The sequence below is a fragment of the Panthera leo genome, chromosome E2, assembly GCF_018350215.1.
Source record: "Panthera leo isolate Ple1 chromosome E2, P.leo_Ple1_pat1.1, whole genome shotgun sequence".
NCBI classification, from domain to species: domain Eukaryota; kingdom Metazoa; phylum Chordata; class Mammalia; order Carnivora; family Felidae; genus Panthera; species Panthera leo.
The window spans coordinates 18,948,647-18,967,323 of record NC_056693.1 but is presented as its reverse complement, the minus strand read 5'-3'; the positions used below and the strand labels follow the sequence as shown (position 1 = coordinate 18,967,323).

Genomic DNA, 18,677 nt, shown 5'->3' with positions numbered 1-18,677 from the left:
GAGAAAAGGTTCCTGTTTTTCCAGCAGTCCTTTTGCCATAGGAGGAGTTAGCTGATTAAGTGACCAACCATCAGAAGTATGGAGATCAAGTTGATGAACCTATTTCCCACTCCTTACTTCTGTACCTGCTGACTCAAAGCCAGGTGTTTATACAGCTCCTCCAGGAAAAAAGGTTCTGTCCCTCTGCCCGCCTTTGGCTCTGCATGTTCTGGGAAGTGTTTAGCTCGGCTGTGGTCTGTTGTATCATATAATTCCCTCTGCCTTCTCTTCATCTTCTGGAAAGTGGCCAGCATTTAAATAGACTATATCCCTCAGCCCTACTTATCACTGTTATGTTGTGATTCCCTTGTCAATGTCTTTATGGTTACTTCATTAGGATTTGGGGCCAGTGGGAAGGTAAGTATGTGTGCCTATTTATTTAGCCCGTCATTCTGAAGTGAAGCCACTTTGTGCCATACCGTTGCAGACAACAGGACTGCTTTTCACTCCCATTTTCTCTGCTGGCTAATGACTGAAATGGATTTATAATTATTCTCTGTATTCCCAAATCATAGCTATCACATCGTTGAAACATGTGATGCCTCCTGCCCTAGGATACATAGATTTCTACTTAGTTCCGGGGTTGGGACCTTTCCAGGACCTTTGTCTGTACTTTTCTCCAGACGAACAGAGATAACAAGGCCTGCCTACTCTCACTTATTGTATGGGAATGACAATAACAACTTCATCATTTAGTGCTCAGTATGTGCCAGGTGTCATTCTATGTGCTTTATGTGTATAAACTCATTTAACTTCATAACAGTAGTTACTGTTATTATCCCTATCTTACAGATGATGAAACTGAGGCACAGAGAGGTTAAAGAACTTGCCAAGGTCACATAGCTGGTAAGTGGCAGAGCCAGGATCCCACCCAGTTAGTCGGTCCCTAAGGTCACTCTCTTATCCACAGTACTCTCTATAAAGGGAAGCTTTTCAGATTTTCTCAGGCTGACCAAACCATTTTTGATATCAGTTAGGAGTATAAGAAAACTCTTTTTATACTTGTCTAGTTTCAAGCATGTTCTTTGTTATTGTTTGAAATAGAAATTGCTGATGACTTTGATTGCAGAAAGGAAGGTTTTAAATGACATAATCAGGTCTGGGTTCAATTTTAATCTATTGAGAATTTAGCAAACTACTGTGGTGTTGAAAAAACGTGACTTATCTACTAAAATGTCCTCTTCAGCTATGTGTTTGTAAATCTTGGGCATCATTAAAGCTTATGAATAAAATACTTAAATCTTACAAGTCTTGGCTACAACTGACTACTGAGGTCTTTCACAATGTATATTGACTTCCACAATGCATATGAATAATGGATTCATAAGTGATTAATATTTTCCCAGTGAAAATTTTTTGTAAGAAAATACAGAAATGTCCTGAAATAGATTGAACATATTTTAGCCCTTCAGGCAGATAAATATGGGGTGAAAGCATTAGAAAAACATTAAGCGTTGAGAAGAATTTTATGTAAAAAATAACAAAAGAGATATATCCAGGTGCTTCTGTGCATGTCTGTGTGCATTTTATACTTTTTATTGTGGAAATGTTCAGTCATACACAGCAGTAGAGCAAATGGTTGATGGATCTCAGGTACCCATCACCCATCCAACAGTATTTTGTCAGGGGATGTTATCACCGCCGTGAAGACAACTCCTTAAATGGATGTCACCACCTTTCCTGCTTCTTAGCTCTTGGCAAAATCCTGTTTGAAAACGATAGAACCTGAGTGTTATTTCAATTCCATCATATTTCCTTGAATTCAACACTGTCTAGTTTTATTATAGCAAAGATCAGCACAGGAACAAACAGATCTGTTAAGAAAAGTAAAAGCCAGTTTTCATCTTCTTAAGGGGCTTGTGTGTTCTCTCTGCCTGGGGAAGAACCCACCTGACTGTGGGACTTAAGTGGTCTTGTTAGAAGGGATTATACACACAGGTTCTCACTGAGGCACGGGGAGTACGGAGGGTAGGTGGTTCTTCACCTAGGGCTCCAATTCCAAAACTGAAGGGAGACCTCAGTGTTTTGGATATGTGTTTGACTAGGAGTGTTTTTTCATCAGTTTCTCAAAAGAGTCTATGACCTTTCCCGCGCCCCCCCCCCCCCGATCTTCCACTCCCCAACTCCACATACATATACACAACACAGAACCATGTCCCGGAGCAGCCCATGTGGGAATCACCTGGCATCTGGAAAGCATCTTTGAGGACTCTGTGTTACCAAACAGCCTCTCCTGTGTGGGATCAGAATTGCGTCCACCACCTAGTCAGAACTACACAACACCCAGCAAGGCTGGGTTGTCAGCCATGGCTGATGGTAACGCTTACCCAATATTCCATATGGGCCCCTACATTTCCCAGCCTCTCTTGTCATTACATTGGTACCATGTGACTAATTCTAGTCAAAGGGCCATGAGGGGAAGTGATGTGTGTTGCTTCCAGTGGGAAGTAGTGAAGAGTAGGTCTGAGTTCCTTTTTTTGTGCTGAGATGACTGGAAAACACAAGTTCTTTTTTTTTTTTTTTTACCGTTTATTTATTTTTGAGACAGAGACAGAGCATGAAAGGGGGAGGGTCAGAGAGAGGGAGACACAGAATCCGAAACAGGCTCCAGGCTCTGAGCTGTCAGCACAGAGCCCGACGCGGGGCTTGAACTCACTGACTGAGAGATCATGACCTGAGCCGAAGTCGGCCGCTTAACCGACTGAGCCACCCAGGCGCCCCTGGAAAACACAAGTTCTGATCGTGTCACAACAAGTTGAAGAAGGGCTGCCAGACCCATGCTGAACTTCATGTGAGCAAGAAATAAATCTGTCCGGTTAAGCCACTTGTTTCAGGATTTGTTGCTACAGCATAGCTTAATCTGTCTGCCAGTCGGAATAGTTCAGAACAGAACATTTACATATGTGTTCGGAGCTCTGAGAATCCACACACCCAAGTTTGATCCCGGCGCTCTATGGTCTAGGGCAGCTGTTCAGCATCCTGGGATTTTCTTCCTCATCTGTAAATTGAAGGGCTTAAATTAGATGATCTTTATGGACCCTTTTGGCACCGACGTTTCTAGATTCTGGTTAGCAGCATTTAAGTACAGCTTTCTAATGAAGTACGAAAAGGAGACTAACGCTGGCATTAAAGGTGTCCCTGGGAAACTTGTTTTTGGGGCACCTGGGTGGCTTAGTCAGTTGAGCATCTGACTTTGGCTCAGGTCATGATCTCACAGTTTGTGAGTTCGAGCCCCACGTTGGGCTCTGTGCTGACAGCTCAGAGCCTGGAGCCTGCTTCAGATTCTGTGTCTCCTCCTCTCTCTGCCCCTCCTCTGCTCACGCTCTATGTGTGTGTGTGTGTGTGTGTGTCTCTCTCTGAAAAATAAACATTAAAAAATATAAAAGAAATAAAAAATAAAAAAATAAAGGTGTCCCTGGGAAACTTGTTTTTTATTATGTACCTTTTGCTGTTAAATGAGAAGTTACGAGGGGCGCCTGGGTGGCGCAGTCGGTTAAGCGTCCAACTTCAGCCAGGTCACGATCTCGCGGTCCGTGAGTTCGAGCCCCGCGTCGGGCTCTGGGCTGATGGCTCGGAGCCTGGAGCCTGTTTCCGATTCTGTGTCTCCCTCTCTCTCTGCCCCTCCCCCGTTCATGCTCTGTCTGTCTCTCTCTGTCCCAAAAATAAATAAAAAACGTTGAAAAAAAAAAATTAAAAAAAAAATGAGAAGTTACGAAAGGAAAATGGCAATGAAAGATTTATCATTTAAATTCATTTTTTAAAAATTCATTTAAAAATAACAGCTTTATTGAGATATAGTTTATATACCGTGTGTTTTAGCATATTCACGGTGGTACAACTATCACCACTATCTAACTTCAGTACTTTGTCATCACCCCAAAAAGAAACCCTGTACCCATTAGCAGTAACTCCCCATTCTACATATCTGCTTTCTGTCTCTGGATTTGCCTGTTCTGAACATTCCGTATCAATGGGATCATATAACATGTGGCTTCTTGTGTTTCGCTTCTTTCACTTAGCCGTGTTTTCAAGGTTCATCCATTTTAGTTTGTATCAATACTTCATTCCTTTACATGTATGTAATATATATACATCCAGTATTATATAGCTGTACCACATCTACTCATCAGTGGGCAGACATTTGGATTGTTTCGATTTTTTGGCTACTATGAGTAATGCTGCCGTGAACATTTATGTACAGGTTTTCGTGTGAACATATAGTTTTCATTTCTCTTGGGTATGTGCATAGGAGTGGAATTACTGGGTCATGTGGTAACACTATATTTAACATTTTGAGGAACTGCCAAACTGTTTTTTCCAAAGTACTGTCCCATCTTACAATCCTACTAGCAATGTGTGAGTGCCCAATTTCCCCGCATCCTCACCAGCACTGGTTATTGCCTTTTTGTTTGAAGTAATTATTTTTGATGAAGCAGCTATATGCAAACCAAACAATGAGGAGATTTTAATACATATTTTAGCTTGTTAAGTGATTCTTTTTCACTGTGAACTTAGCACTAAAATAAAAAGTTTATTTTTAATTTATTTTGGAGAGAGAGAGCAAGAGCGTGTGTGGACATGCACGTGCCATTGGAGGAAGGACAGAGAGAGAGGGAGACAGAAGATCTGAAGCAGACTCTGTGCTGACAGCAGAGAGCCCGATTCAGGACTCAAACTCATGAACCATGAGATCATGACCTTAACTGAAGTTGGACACCCAACTGACTGAGCTACTCAGGCATCCCTTTAAAAAAAAAAAACAAAAACAAAAAACAAAAGAACAGCAGTCTTTTTATTTGTGTGTGTGTATATATATATATTAAGTTTATTCATTTATTTTGAGAGAGAGAGAGAATCCCAAGCAAGTTCCACACTGTCAGCACAGAGCCCAGTGCGGGGCTCAACCCCACAAACTGCGAGATCATTCATGATCTGAGCTAAAATCAAGAGTCAGACACCCAACCGACTGAACCACCCAGGCACCCCTAAAATAAAATGTTTAATGACTAATAACACAATCCCCCAACTTGTTTGGATTTTAGAAAAATTATTTTTATTTGAAAAAATAATACATTCCTTCTATCTGAAACCTAGCATAACACGGTATATTAATTATACTTAAAATTTTTAAATAATACATTCTTGAAGGGAAAAGGAGTAAATGATTCACCAGATGTAAATGTTGTCTTAAAGCATAAATTTGTCTATATAAACTGTACACTTCTAAATATCAGATGGATTGTACCTTATATAGGCTTGAATCTTTAAAAATCACAATGAGGGGCGCCTGGGTGGCTCAGTTGGTTAAGCGGCTGACTTCAGCTCAGGTCATGATCTCTCGGTCCGTGAGTTCAAGCCCCGAGTCGGGCTGACAGCTCAGAGCCTGGAGCCTGTTTCAGATTCTGTGTCTCCCTCTCTGACCCTCCCCCGTTCATGCTCTGTCTCTCTCTGTCTCAAAAATAAATAAACATTAAAAAAAATTTTTTTTTAAAAATCACAATGAAATCCTGACAGGTTGCACATAATGGAACTGTTGATATATTACATTAAGTATATTCAGGGTTGAGTACTTAAAGAGCAACCTTTGTGTATCTTTTTTTTTCTAATTTTTTTTTTTAATGTTTATTTATTTTTGAGACAGAGAGAGACAGAGCATGAATGGGGGAGAGCCAGAGAGAGAGGGAGACACAGAATCTGAAGCAGGCTCCAGGCTCTGAGCTGCCAGCACAGAGCCTGACGCAGGGCTCGAACTCACGGACCGTGAGATCATGACCTGAGCCGAAGTCGGACGCTTAACCGACTGAGCCACCCAGGCGCCCCATTTGTGTATCTTTTAAGATGTTCATTAACTCTGTGATTATTTGTTTCAAAGGTTGATGTTTTGTATATTAAATTGTTGAGAAGAGGTATACCCCATTATGTTGGGAATATAGGTATTTCAGGTAGTATATTTGTATAGTCTATCCTCACTATTCTCAGATTCTATATTTGTGGATTGACTTAATGACTAAAATTTATTTGTAATATAAAATCAGAACTTGTGAAGCTATTATGGTCATTTTTGGACATGTGCAGATTAACAAAAAATTTTGAATTGCCCAGTGTGCACACCCCTGTGGCTGTCAAACAAGGTGATGCTCTGCCTTCTTATTTCAACTCTTAGATTGTAAGGTGTCTATTCCATAATCTATCCAATGCCATGGTTTTTGCATTTTTATGCTTTATGTTGGCAATTTCACTGTTTAAAAAGCCCCCAAGCATAGTACTAAAGAGCTGTCAAGTGTTCCTAAGCCTAAGAAAGCTATAATGTGCCATATAGATAAAATACATGTGTTAGATAAGCTTCATTAAGGCATGAGGTACAGTCCTGTTGGTTGTTAGTTCAATATTAATGAATCAACAATATATATTAAATAAGATGTTTAAAGAGAAACAAATAAAACAAGGTTGTGTATTGACTGATGAAAATGTTATGACCAGAGACTCATAGGAATTGAATTCTGTGTGTCTTCTAAGAGTATTGATTCAGTATTTGCAAATTACAGTTTGCATGGTGACCTTATATAATGTAACTACTATAAATGACAGGGTCAGCTGTACATGATGTGTTGCTTCTCTCTTGCTGCTTTCAAGATTCTCTTTGGCTTTAGGCAATTTGATTATTTTATCCTACTTGGAGTTTGTTGAGCTTCATGTAGATTCCTGTTTTTCGTCAAATTTGAGAAGTTTTTGGCCGTTATTTCTTCAAATATGTGCCTGTCCCTCCACTCCTTGTAGGAATCCCATCGTATGCCCAATGGTGTCTCACAGGTCTCTGAGGCTCCTCAGACTGGATGATTTTGATTTATGTTCAAGTGTGCTGACTCCTGCTCACATAGTATATTTTATGTTGAACCACTTAGTATATTTTTTATGTCAGTTATTATATCTTTAAACTCCAGAATTTCTGTTTGGTTCTATTTTTTTCAATACAGTTTTTATCTTTTATTGGTATTCTTTATTAGCTGAGACAGCACTATCGTACTTTCCGTTAGTTCTTTACATATGGTTTCTTTGGTTCTTTCAATGTACTTTTAAATAGCCGGTTTTAAGTCTTTGTCTAGTAAATCCAGTTTCCTCAGGAATTCTTTCTGTTGTTTGTTTTCCTGTGTATGGGTCAAACTTTCTTGTTTCATTCATGTCTTGTAAGATTTACTTGAAAACTGACCATTTTAAGTGATAGAATATGGGAACTCTGGAAAGCTGATTTTCTCCCATCTCCAAGTGAGTTCCATGTCAGTTCAGATAGAGAAGTGGCATCTTTCAGGGAACTACCAGATAGGTCAAATAATTTTAATTTCTAGGGACTGGAATCTTTGTAGGACCTCTAGCCCAGTTTTGCTCCCTCTGGTGGCTGCCCGCCTTCTGGTTTTCACTGCAAATGCAGCTATTAGTTTTCAACTCTATCACAGAGTTAGAGAACAGGGAATGGAACTAGGTCAAGTTAAAATGCTATAGAACTCACTATTCATACTGAAATTCAGCTGTTTTTCTTGAATAGATGTTCTCCAGTTTTCTGGAAGCCTGTTAGTTTCCGGAGTTTGGAAAAAGTTGATTCTGACCATTTTGGCCAGTGTTCTTATTGTTTTTATGAAAAAGAGAAGTTTTAGAGGTCCTTACTGCAGAGTAAGTGGCAGCACTTTTGATATCATTCCCCTCCTCTTTCTTTACATGTTTTTATTTTCATGAATCTGTTGCTCTTTTCTTTTTTCTTTTCTTTTCTTTTTTTTTTTAATTAGAGTGCACACAAGCAGGGTCTAGAGGGGCAGAGGGAGAGAGAGGAAGAGGGAGAGAGAATGAGAATCTTTTTTTTTTTTTTTTTAACGTTTTGTTTTATTTTTTGAGAGACAGAGTGCAAGCTAGGGAGGAGCGGAAAGAGAGGGAAACAGAATCCAAAGCAGGCTCCAGGCTCTGAGCTGACAGCACAGAGCCCGACAGCACAGAGCCCTATGTAGGGCTCGAACCCACAGACTAGAGATCATGACCTGATCCGAAGTCAGATGCTCAACCGACTGAGCCACCCAGGTGCCTCAAGAGAATGAGAATCGAGCCTGATGCGGGCCGCGATCCCATGACCCTGGGATCATGACCTGAGCTGAAATCAAGAGTGAGACCCTCAACCTACTGAGCCACCCAGACATCCCTGTTGCTCTCTTCTTAATAGTGAAATTGCAGTTTGGATTAGGTCTGAATCTTAGAGTTTGCCAAGGCTTTTAATCTAGAACTTTCTCTTACACTCCAAATTAGTCATATAAGCATACACATTTCAGACTAGTGCAATGCACATATTCGTGGCCCCACTGGTTTATTATAAAGAAGGAAGGAGATTTGACTGAGACCAGCCATTTGGTAATCTCTGTCTTACTGCCTCTCAGGTCCCACTCTTCCCTTCCCACCCTCAGTGTTTTTTCCCTACCCAAGTGTCCCTCCTTTCTATGCTAGTTAACTTTTTGTTTTCTTCTTTTAATTTTTTTTTTTTTTATTTTGAGAGAGAGAGAAAGAGAGCAAGCTTGAGTGGGGGAGGGGCAGAAGGAGAGAGAAGATAATCTTAAGCGGGCTCCACCCCCGGCTCAGAGCCCCATGCAGGGCTCAGTCTCACGACTGTGAGATCATGACCTGAGCCAAAACCGAGGCAGATGCTTAACCGACTGAGCTACCAGGGTGCCCCATCTTCCTTAAATTTTTTGCTGAACTTAGAAAAATGCACAAATTATAACAACAGTGCTTAGTTTTTTACCTCCAAATAAACACCCAGGTGATCACCACCCTGGTTCGTCAGTAACTACCCACAGTGCTGCAGATCTACCCAGGAACCAGTGGGTCATTTTTCAGATGTAGCCTATCAGACCTTTGTTCATCTATCCTAAATAGACATTTCTGGAAGCCAGTGGTATATATGTTTTCCTGTATCTCCTTTTTCATTGGTATATAATTCACATGCCATAAAATTTACCATTTGAAAGTGTGTGATTCAGTGGGTTTTATTGTATTAACAAAGTTGTATGGTTATCACCACCATCTAGTTCCAGAACATCCTTATCACCCCAGGAAGAAACTCTGTATTAATTAGCAGTCATTTCCCATTCTCTATGTGTCTTTGATTCCTGGCAACCACTAACCTACTTTTATCTATCTCTGTAGATTTGCTCTATCTGAATGTTTCATGTCAGTGGAATCTCTCATTGTATGGTCTTCTGTGTCTGGCTTCTTTCACTTACCATATATTTTCAAGGTTCGTCCACATTGTAGCATTTATCAGTGCTTCATTCCTTTTTATGGCTGAATGATATGTATGGCTATACCACATCCTGTTTATTCATTTACCAGTTGATAGACATTTGGGTGGTTTCCACTTTTTGGCTGTTATGAATAATACTGCCATGGACATTTATGTATAAGTTTTTTGCTTATGATTTTATTTAGCTGTCATGTGTAAGTTTTTCTATGAACTTGTATTTTCAGTTTTCATGGGTACGTAATTAGGAGTGGAATTTTGGGTCATATGGCAATTCTAACATTTTGAGGAACTGCCAGACGGTTTGCATCCAGACTGTTTGATGTGGTTTGCATCATTTCAGATTCCTACCAACACTGTATGAGAGTTCTAGGTTCTCCACGTTGTTGCTCATACTTGTATTGTTTTTGTTTGTTGCTCTTTTTTTTTTAAGTTTTTTTTTAATGTTTATCTATTTCCGTTGATTTATGTGTCTTTCCTCATGCCAGTACTCCACTGATTATTATAGCTTTATAGTAGGTTTTCAAATCAGGAAGTGTGAATCCTCCAATGTATTTTTTTCTTTTTTTTTTTTTTTTTTGATGTGTATTTATTTTTGAGAGAGAGAGCGCAAGTGCAAACGGGGGAGGGGCAGAAAGAGAGAGAAACAGAAACACAGAATCCGAAGCAGTATCCTTCCTGGCTCTGAACTATCAGCACAGAGCCCAACACCGGGCTCAAATTCATGAACCGTGAGATCATGACCTGAGCCGAAGTCAGACGCTTAACCGACTGAGCCACCAGGCTCCTCAACAACATATTTTTTTCTAATACATGTTTTGGGCATCGTGGGTCCCTTGCATCTCCATATGAATCTTAGGATCAGCTTGCTGGTTTCTATAAAAAAAGGTGGTTTAGATTTTGATTTTGAATTTGTAGATGAATTTGGTGAAATAGTGTTATCTTTAAGCGTTATAAGTTTGATTCAAATAAATTTCGGAAATACGTGAAGTGAAAAAAGAGTATAATGTTTATGATGCTTTCTTTAAAATTAGGTAAGTATATGGGTCTTCTTGGCCTTTCAGGACCAACTAGCAGAGGAATGGGGGTGGACTGTCAGAGCCACAGGCACCCGTGTGTCACACAGAACAAAGAGTGCTCCTCAGAACTGCGCAAGATGCTCACTATAGCCAGCTCAAGGCGATGATTTTCTTTCATAGACCACATGGTTTCTGTGTAAACAGCATTCCTGTTGAGGACTTCTGTTGTACATCAGAATTTGTAAAGCTGCATCGGTTATAATAGAGCACTTGGGTAGGGATAGATAGGATTTCCTTATTGTCATAAATTTGAAAAAAGAACATTTGGGAACATTTCTTACAAGTAGTTGTCTGATATGTTGTTTCTTAAAAAGCTTATGAGGGGCACCTGGGTGGCTTAGTCAGTTGAGCGTCCGACTTTGGCTCAGGTCATGATCTCACAGCTCGTGGGTTCGAGCCTCGCGTCGGGCTCTCTGCTGACAGATCAGAGCCTACAGCCTTCTTCGGATTCTGTGTCTCTCTCTCTCTCTGACCCTCCCCCATTCATGCTCTGTCTCTCTCTCTCTCTCTCAAAAATAAATAAACATTAAAAAAAATTTAATAAAAAAAATAATAAATAAAAAGCTTATGAGATTTTTTTTTAATGTTTATTTCCGAGACAGAGAGAGACAGCATGAGTGGGGGAGGGGCAGAGAGAGAGGGAGACACAGAATCTGAAGCAGGCTCTAGGCTCTGAGCTGTCAGCACAGAGCCTGATGTGGGGCTCGAACTCACAAACCGTGAGATCATGACCCGAGCCGAAGTCGGTCGCTCAACCAACCGAGCCACCCAGGCACCCCAGATTTTTTAAGAGCTAAGGTTCTCTTGAACACAGAGCTGCAAATGGCAGCCAGTTTAGTTGTACTTACATGCTACCTGGCTTAGAGTTGCTACACCTTTAGAGTGTATGTGTGTTTCTCTCATCTCTTGCTCTTTTAGCCTGCGTACCTTCCTCCGTTCCTTGTGCAATTGTAAAGGCGTGGTAGTTGGCCAAGATGAGCGACAAAGTGTGACTTGTATTTTTTTATCAACAAAAAAGTAAAATGAAAAGAAAGAAAACCTACTTATCAATAAGTAGGCCAAACTATATTCAGAGATCATGTAGTTTGTAGTTTAACAGGGACTAAGTATAACACTCGGTAAAATAGACTCGGACTATTGTTACATTTGGGAGAACAGATAGTTCAGGCAAATGTGAACCCTGATGTTAGCTGTTTGAGAAGAGTCACACTACTTCACTGTTAAAGGACCAGAGGGGCGCCTGGGTGGCTCAGTTGGTTAAGCATCCGACTTCAGCTCAGGTCATGATCTCGCGGTCTGTGGGTTCGAGTCTTGAGTCGGGCGGGCTCTGTGCTGACAGCTCAGAGCCCGGATCCTGCTTTGTATTCTGTGTCTCCCTCTCTCTCTGTCCCTCCCCAGCTTGTGCTCTGTCCTTTCAAAAATAAATAAACATTAAAGGTACCAGAAAGTGTAACCAGAGAAGCCCAGATGTTGCTATTTACACCTGTGCAGAGCCGGGGTTTCTACAGAAGGTGCCCCAGGGTATGAGAACCAGCACACACCCCGCCAGGCTTCCCTTTGAGCATCCAGAGGGGAACCTAGGTGGGGACGAGGAGAATCCTGTCGGCAGACCTCCTGTCAGCCACTCACCACACCAGGCTCTGTCTGTGCACTGCGCTTCCGCCCAGCTGGAGTATCCTGAATGCCCTCTGTGCCGTCCTGTTTCAGGGCCTTTGCTCTGGTGGTCCTTGGAGCTGGGGAACCCCACCCATCCCTTTGCATTTGTGAAAACCTATCCTTCGGTCAGGGGCTACCTCACGGGAACATTTTCTTTGTAGCAACCTTCTGATATCTCTCTGTTTTTGCTCCTCACTCTCTTTTCCAGTCCCCCTTAAGGTTTTATGACTGCTGTACTTGTTGACCATCCTCACCGTGGTCTGGATACTCTCCTGATCCCCTTGCGAATTTATGAGCTCTTTGGGGAGGAATCAAGGGTTAGGCCAAATACCATCACAAATCCAGGCCCCGTTAGCCTCAGCTTTGAAGTGGTTGGTGTGGAATCAAACCTTCCTGGTTGCACTATTTTTGTACAACTTGAAGAATTTTCTAATAGTCACCATGTCATAGTTCAACTCTAGCTCCCCTACCTGCTTTTGTAAGGTTGTCTGTGATTTCTTACTTATAGCCCGCCTTTGTGGATTTTAGCATTTCAGGAGTTAATGTTTCAGAATTCCTCATTGTCCTGTAACTTTCCTAACTTTATCTTATTTTTCCCCCTCACAGGAAATGACTTAGAGGCCTTACAAATACATCGGCGGCGCATTCTTGCTTCAGACTTTACAATTGAGGGCCAGCCCAGTCTGGAAGCACCTCTTATTACTGTTACAAGGAAACTGCTACCTCAGCAAACAAAAAGAAAGGAGGAGGAGACTTATAATAACAAATGCCATTTTTTAAAAAAATGCTTGTTTTCAGAAAACATCAAAGGAAATTTGGAAATGTTTCGCATTGAGAAGAAGCTTTGCAGGTGAATGGATTTGGCAGGCAGGCTCTGTCAACATTCTGCAGAGGTTTGATCTTCCTTCTTCAGGACCTAGTGTGAAGTAACTGGACTGCTTTTTAAATTGCTGTTGATCAGCTTGTGGGTTTGGGGGTTCTAACTTTTCTGGTATATTGAAGATACATTATATTACATTATATTACATTTTTTAAAAGTTAAGTTATTTTTCTGCCATTGTAAATACAAGTACCAAAATATTCTTGCAAAGCAATTATACGTAAACATTTTTCTCGGCAAGCATATCTTTTTATTAAGAGAGTGGAATGCTAACAGTTCCTATACAGCATTTTGGACACATGTTTATTTTTGGTCAGGGGTCCTGCCTACACTGAAAATATTAATTACATAAACCTGTCGTTCTTGCATCTACTTTGGGTCACATGGTCACCTGCCTCATGGAAATGCCTTTTTTAAAACTTAGATTTGCAGAACTCCACTATTTTTATACCTAGCTACGGTTCTGGGGGGAAAGAAAATAGAATCAGGACCCTGACCCGCTCACGGTCACTGGGACAGCCACCCCTCCCGCATGTATTGCTGCAGCGCCCAGGACAGTAAAATGGACTACAAGCGGCGCTTCCTGCTTGGCGGGTCCAAGCAGAAGGTGCAGCAGCACCAGCAGTACCCGATGCCTGAGCTGGGCCGAGCACTGAGTGCTCCCCTGGCGTCGACGGCCACCACCGCCCCCCTGGGCAGCCTGACCGCTGCGGGCAGCTGCCACCACGCCATGCCCCACTCCACTCCCATCGCCGACATCCAGCAGGGCATCTCCAAGTACCTGGATGCCCTCAACGTCTTCTGCCGTGCCAGTACTTTCCTCACGGATCTCTTCAGCACTGTGTTTAGGAACTCTCACTACTCCAAGGCAGCCATGCAGCTTAAAGATGTGCAGGAGCACGTCATGGAAGCAGCCAGTCGGCTGACTTCAGCCATAAAGCCCGAGATCGCCAAGATGCTGATGGAACTTAGTGCTGGGGCCGCAAACTTTACAGATCAGAAGGAATTCAGCCTCCAGGACATTGAGGTAGAGTATCTTCTGTGTCATACTTGGGTAGGAAAATGTATTCCAGAGGGAAGTGAGAATGTGGTTTTCATTTTTTTCCTAAATCACGACAGTGATGATCATCTTCTTTCTGTTGAGACTCTGTCCTTGTAAAACACTGTGCAGTACCAGGTTCTAAATTGCTTTCATTGCAAATTAAGTAGGTTAAAAGACTGTTAAACAAATCAGCCTGTATTTTATGTTCTTTCAATTTTGAAGTTGAAACTTTAGTTCTGAATAGCATACTGTTAAAAGTACATAGTGGGGACTGAGAGTTCTAAATATGAGCATGAACTTTGTGAATTGTCATTATATGGAACCATTGGTTTAATGTAGAAAGTTCACACATGTTTACGGGATAAATTATTTTTCCAGTTCTAAATTAATTGATATATTTCTTAGGGTCTTTGTTAATCGAAATGAAGTATTCTCCCTCTTTCAGGGCTCTAGATTAGAACGTAAGATTAGAATACACATTTCATTCAGAATAAAGATGAATTCCTTTATAAAGATTTCCTTCATTTAGGAAATCATTTATTAAACTGATCTGCTGCTAGATTAGTGTCACTAATTAGTGTCACTGCTAGATTTTAAAAATCATTGTTAGCTGCTCAGAGAGTTCTTCTGAGTTTGATTTCTCATGTCCTTGTGCATTTTAACAACGTGTCAGGGGTTAGGTTCCTGAATGCTAGAACAGAGAATGCCCCTTTCCGTCTTGGGGCTGAATTTGATTTTAGGAAATCACGTCTTCTGAGCCAACTCTGGTGGTTAGGGTGGCTAAACAAGTTAATTTATACTGCTGTGAATTTAGGGGGTATAAAAAAGGTAAGCTATTAAATAATGTGACTAATTTGTATTGTTTAAAAGTGATTTTGAAGGTGTTTCCAAGAGAATTTAGAACCGTATTTGAAAAGAGTATTATTGGGGCGCCTGGGTGGCTCGGTCGGTTAAGCGTCGGACTTCGGCTCAGGTCATGATCTCACGGTCCGTGGGTTCAAGCCCCGCGTCGGGCTCTGTGCTGACAGCTCAGAGCCTGGAGCCTGTTTCAGATTCTGTGTCTCCCTCTCTCTGTGACCCTCCCCCGTTCATGCTCTGTCTCTCTCTGTCTCAAAAATAAATAAACGTTAAAAAAAAAAATTTAAAAAAAAAAAAAAAAAGAAAGAAAAGAGTATTATTGGTGTAAATTAGGGATCATCAGACTTTCTGTACCAAGCAAATAGTAAATTAAGTTTATTTCAGAGAGAGAGAGTGCACGCACAAGCAGGGGAGGGGCAGAGAGAGGGGGAAAGAGAGAATCCCAAGCAGGTTCTGCACTGTCAACACAGAACCCAATGCCGGGCTCAGTTTCATGAACCACGAGATCATTACCTGAGCCGAAGTCGAGAGTCGGACACTTAACTGACTGAGCCACCCAGATGTTCCTTTCTGCTTTTTTAATAACCTTTATGAATGTAAAAACCTGTCTTACCTTCTGGATCTGTCTGTTGAACTGGATTTGGCCCGTGGGCTGTAGTTTACTGAACCTGCTGGTCATTTTCTTTTGAGTCTGTCCAAGTATATTTTAAATTTCTGATTATTTCTATGATCACATTTTATATTCAGGGAAATTACCATCTTGAAGTGTTTTTAAAATGGCTTGTGATAGTTTCAAGTATTTTTTGAGTTACATGTGTAAGATATACATAAAGCATTTTTTTTTTTTAATATACTTTTTGGGGCACCTGGGTAGCTCAGTTGGTTAAGCTGCCGACTCTTGGTTTTGGTTTAGGTCATGATCTCAGGGTTGTGAGATCGAGTCCATGTTGGGCTCTGCACTGACAGTGTAGGGCCTGCTTGGGATTTTCTCTCTCCCTCCCTCTCTGCCCCTTTCCACACTCCCACTGTCTCTCTTTCAAAATAAATAAATAAACTTAAAAAAAATGTACTTCTCAAAAGAAATTCAAAAGGTGAAATGTAAAACTGCTGCTTTACTCTCCCATCCCATTCTGTTTCCCAGAAGTGGCCACCGTGAGCTGGCCAGCGTGTGCCGTTCCGGACTGCTGTCTGGGTACATATGTGTGCATGCACAAATGTACAGCTTTGGCTTTTGTTTGTTTTACAGAAAGGACCATGTTGTTCAGCCACCAGTGTGCCTGGTCGCTGCTTTACAGAGATGTGGCAAGAGAGCAGTTAGGGACTCTGCCCTCTCAGAAAGGGTTATACAGTATTAGACTCAGCCTGTCACAGCTCTCATCCTGTAATGACATAAACACTTTTTGTTTTTAGACTTTCAGACAAGAGTGGTTTGAAAAATAAGGCCAAAGGCTTTTATTTTAACTTGAACATCTTTGAGCTCTTTTTCAGCCCATGCCTCCAGGTGCTAGAGGAGACAGAGTTAGTCATGGCCCTTTTGCCCTCCAACCCTTGCCTGGTGAGTGGACAACTAGAGCAGGAGGAACCAGCCCTGAGGACTGGGGGTTTAGGAAGCTACTGGGCTGAAGTTGCACTTACCTTGGCCCTTCTGCTTTCTTGGGACCATCATGGACCACTTGAGCTGAGAAGGAGAAATATTTCTTTTTTAAAAACTTTTTTTTAATTTTATTCATTTTTGAGAGACAGAGCGTGAGTGGGGAAGGGGGAGAGAGAGAGGGAGACACAGAATCTGAAGCAGGCTCCAGGCGCTGAGCTGTTAGCACAGAGCCTGACACAGGGCTTGAACTCACGAACTACAGGATCATGACCTGAGCCGAAGTCAGACGCCCAATTGACTGAGCCACGCAGACGCCCCAGGAGAAATATTTCTAATTGTTGTGGTTTGGGATTTTGACTTGGCTTCCCCACTGAAATGTGATTAGGACAGCTGGAATACTACCATGTTTTTGTACATAATAGGCTAAACAGGCTTTGGAGGCTAGACTGGAAACTAAGTGCTGTTGATGGGTTTTAGAATCTATGGGTGTATTCTAAGTTTCAAACAGCTTGACTTATAAGTAAATTCTAAAGTGTGATTGCCAAGTTTAGGCCCGCAGACTTAACATTTTGCTTTTTCCACAGAGCAGTATTTGTTGTTTCTGGAACTTAGGTACTGCCATGGGCCAATAAGGGTCTTACCCTCAGAATACTCACCAATTCACATGGAATGGCTAGGCATTTGGGTTTTTTCCTGTTGGTCTTTTTAGGGTTTTATCGGCAAGGCCTTGAGAGACTCTTTAACATTCATCCCTGGGGCCTCACAATGCTGAACTTGACTGGCTAGGTAGGACTTCTCTGCTGAGGAGCTTAGCCGAGGACTGTGACTGAGGACAGCCCTGAATTCAGTGTTCAAATGCATCACCATTTTACTTTTTATTTTATTATTTTTTCTTTCAATTTTTTTTTTTTAATTTACATCCAAATTAGCATATAGTGCAACAATGATTTCAGGAGTAGATTCCTTAGTGCCCCTCACCCATTTAGCCCATCCCCCCTCCCCCAACCCCTCCAGTAACTCTCCGTTTGTTCTCCATATTTATGAGTCTCTTATGTTTTGTCCCCCTCCCTGTTTTTATATTATTTTTGATTCCCTTCCCTTATGTTCATCTGTTTTGTCTCTTAAAGTCCTCATACGAGTGAAGTCGTATGATTTTTGTCTTTCCCTGACTAATTTCACTTAGCATAGTACCCTCCAGTTCCATCCAAGATGGATGCAAATGGCAAGATTTCATTCTTTTGGATTGCTGGGTAATACTCCATTGTATATATATAGCACATCTTCTTTATCCATTCATCCATCGATGGACATTTGGGCTCCTTTCATACTTTGGCTATTGTTGATAGTGCTGCTATAAACATGGGGGTGCATGTGTCCCTTTGAAACAGCACACCTGTACCCCGTGGATAAATGCCTAGTAGTGCAATTGCTGGGTCGTAGGATAGTTCTGTTTTTAGTTTTTTGAGAAACCTCCATACTGTTTTCCAGAGTGGCTGCACCAGCTTGCGTTCCCGTCACCATTTTAAACCTAAGTCAAAGTACTGATCCCACTGTCCCACCCTAGAGGGGGGCCAAAGCATGCTTGTTCTGTTCCCTTACTCACAGCCAGGTCTGGGATGTGCTCCTTGATCTCGGTGCCTGGCTAGGAACTGCGGCTGCTCACTCTGTGCTCTGGGACAGACCTGGTGTGCATGAGTCCTGTCCTGTCTGGACTTGTCAGTGACTTTGCCCCTTACCCTCCCAATCTCATGGTTATAATCTCACTGGTAGAGAAATGAGTTGTAACTGTAGTGTTTCACTAGTTAACAAGCGCTAGGATCATGGTTATGAGGCATGGGGTCAGAAGATCTGGGTTTAGAAAATGACTCTGCTTCTGTCTGTATAGTCTTGAGCAAATCTTCTAAACTCTCTAAGCCTCACTTTGCCCATCTATAAAATGGAATTATAAAATGGAATTATCAGGGCACCTGGCTGGCTCAGTCGATAGAGTGTGTGACTCTTGGTCTTGGGGCTGTGGGTTCGAGCCTCACACTGGGAGTAGAGGTTACTTAAAAAAAAATCTTTAAAAAAAATAAAATGGAATTACCACCCACCTTCCAGAGTTCTGGTGAAGATCAGAGGTGATTAGTGTTTCTGAAACACTTTACCCAGTTGTCATCATTTATTATTATTGCTTCCAACATGGCTTGAATGGTGCTAATAGCCCTTCTCTGAAGTGCAGAACACAACTATGTACCAAACCAACATCAGAGAGA

The 18,677-nt window shown here is 41.6% G+C and overlaps 1 protein-coding gene across 3 annotated transcripts in view; it reads left to right on the top strand.

The window, feature by feature from the left end:
* Positions 1–18,677, top strand: part of GARRE1 (granule associated Rac and RHOG effector 1) — an 84,485-nt gene that overhangs the window by 16,817 nt on the left and 48,991 nt on the right. For 2 of the 3 annotated variants that reach the window (XM_042921004.1, XM_042921006.1), the window contains exon 2: positions 12,655–13,955. In XM_042921004.1, the coding sequence (XP_042776938.1) occupies positions 13,461–13,955 (495 nt within the window). In that variant the 5' untranslated portion in view covers positions 12,655–13,460. Of the gene's footprint in view, positions 1–848; positions 886–12,654; positions 13,956–18,677 lie in introns of those variants that run through there. The other variant, XM_042921005.1, reaches the window with a different exon arrangement.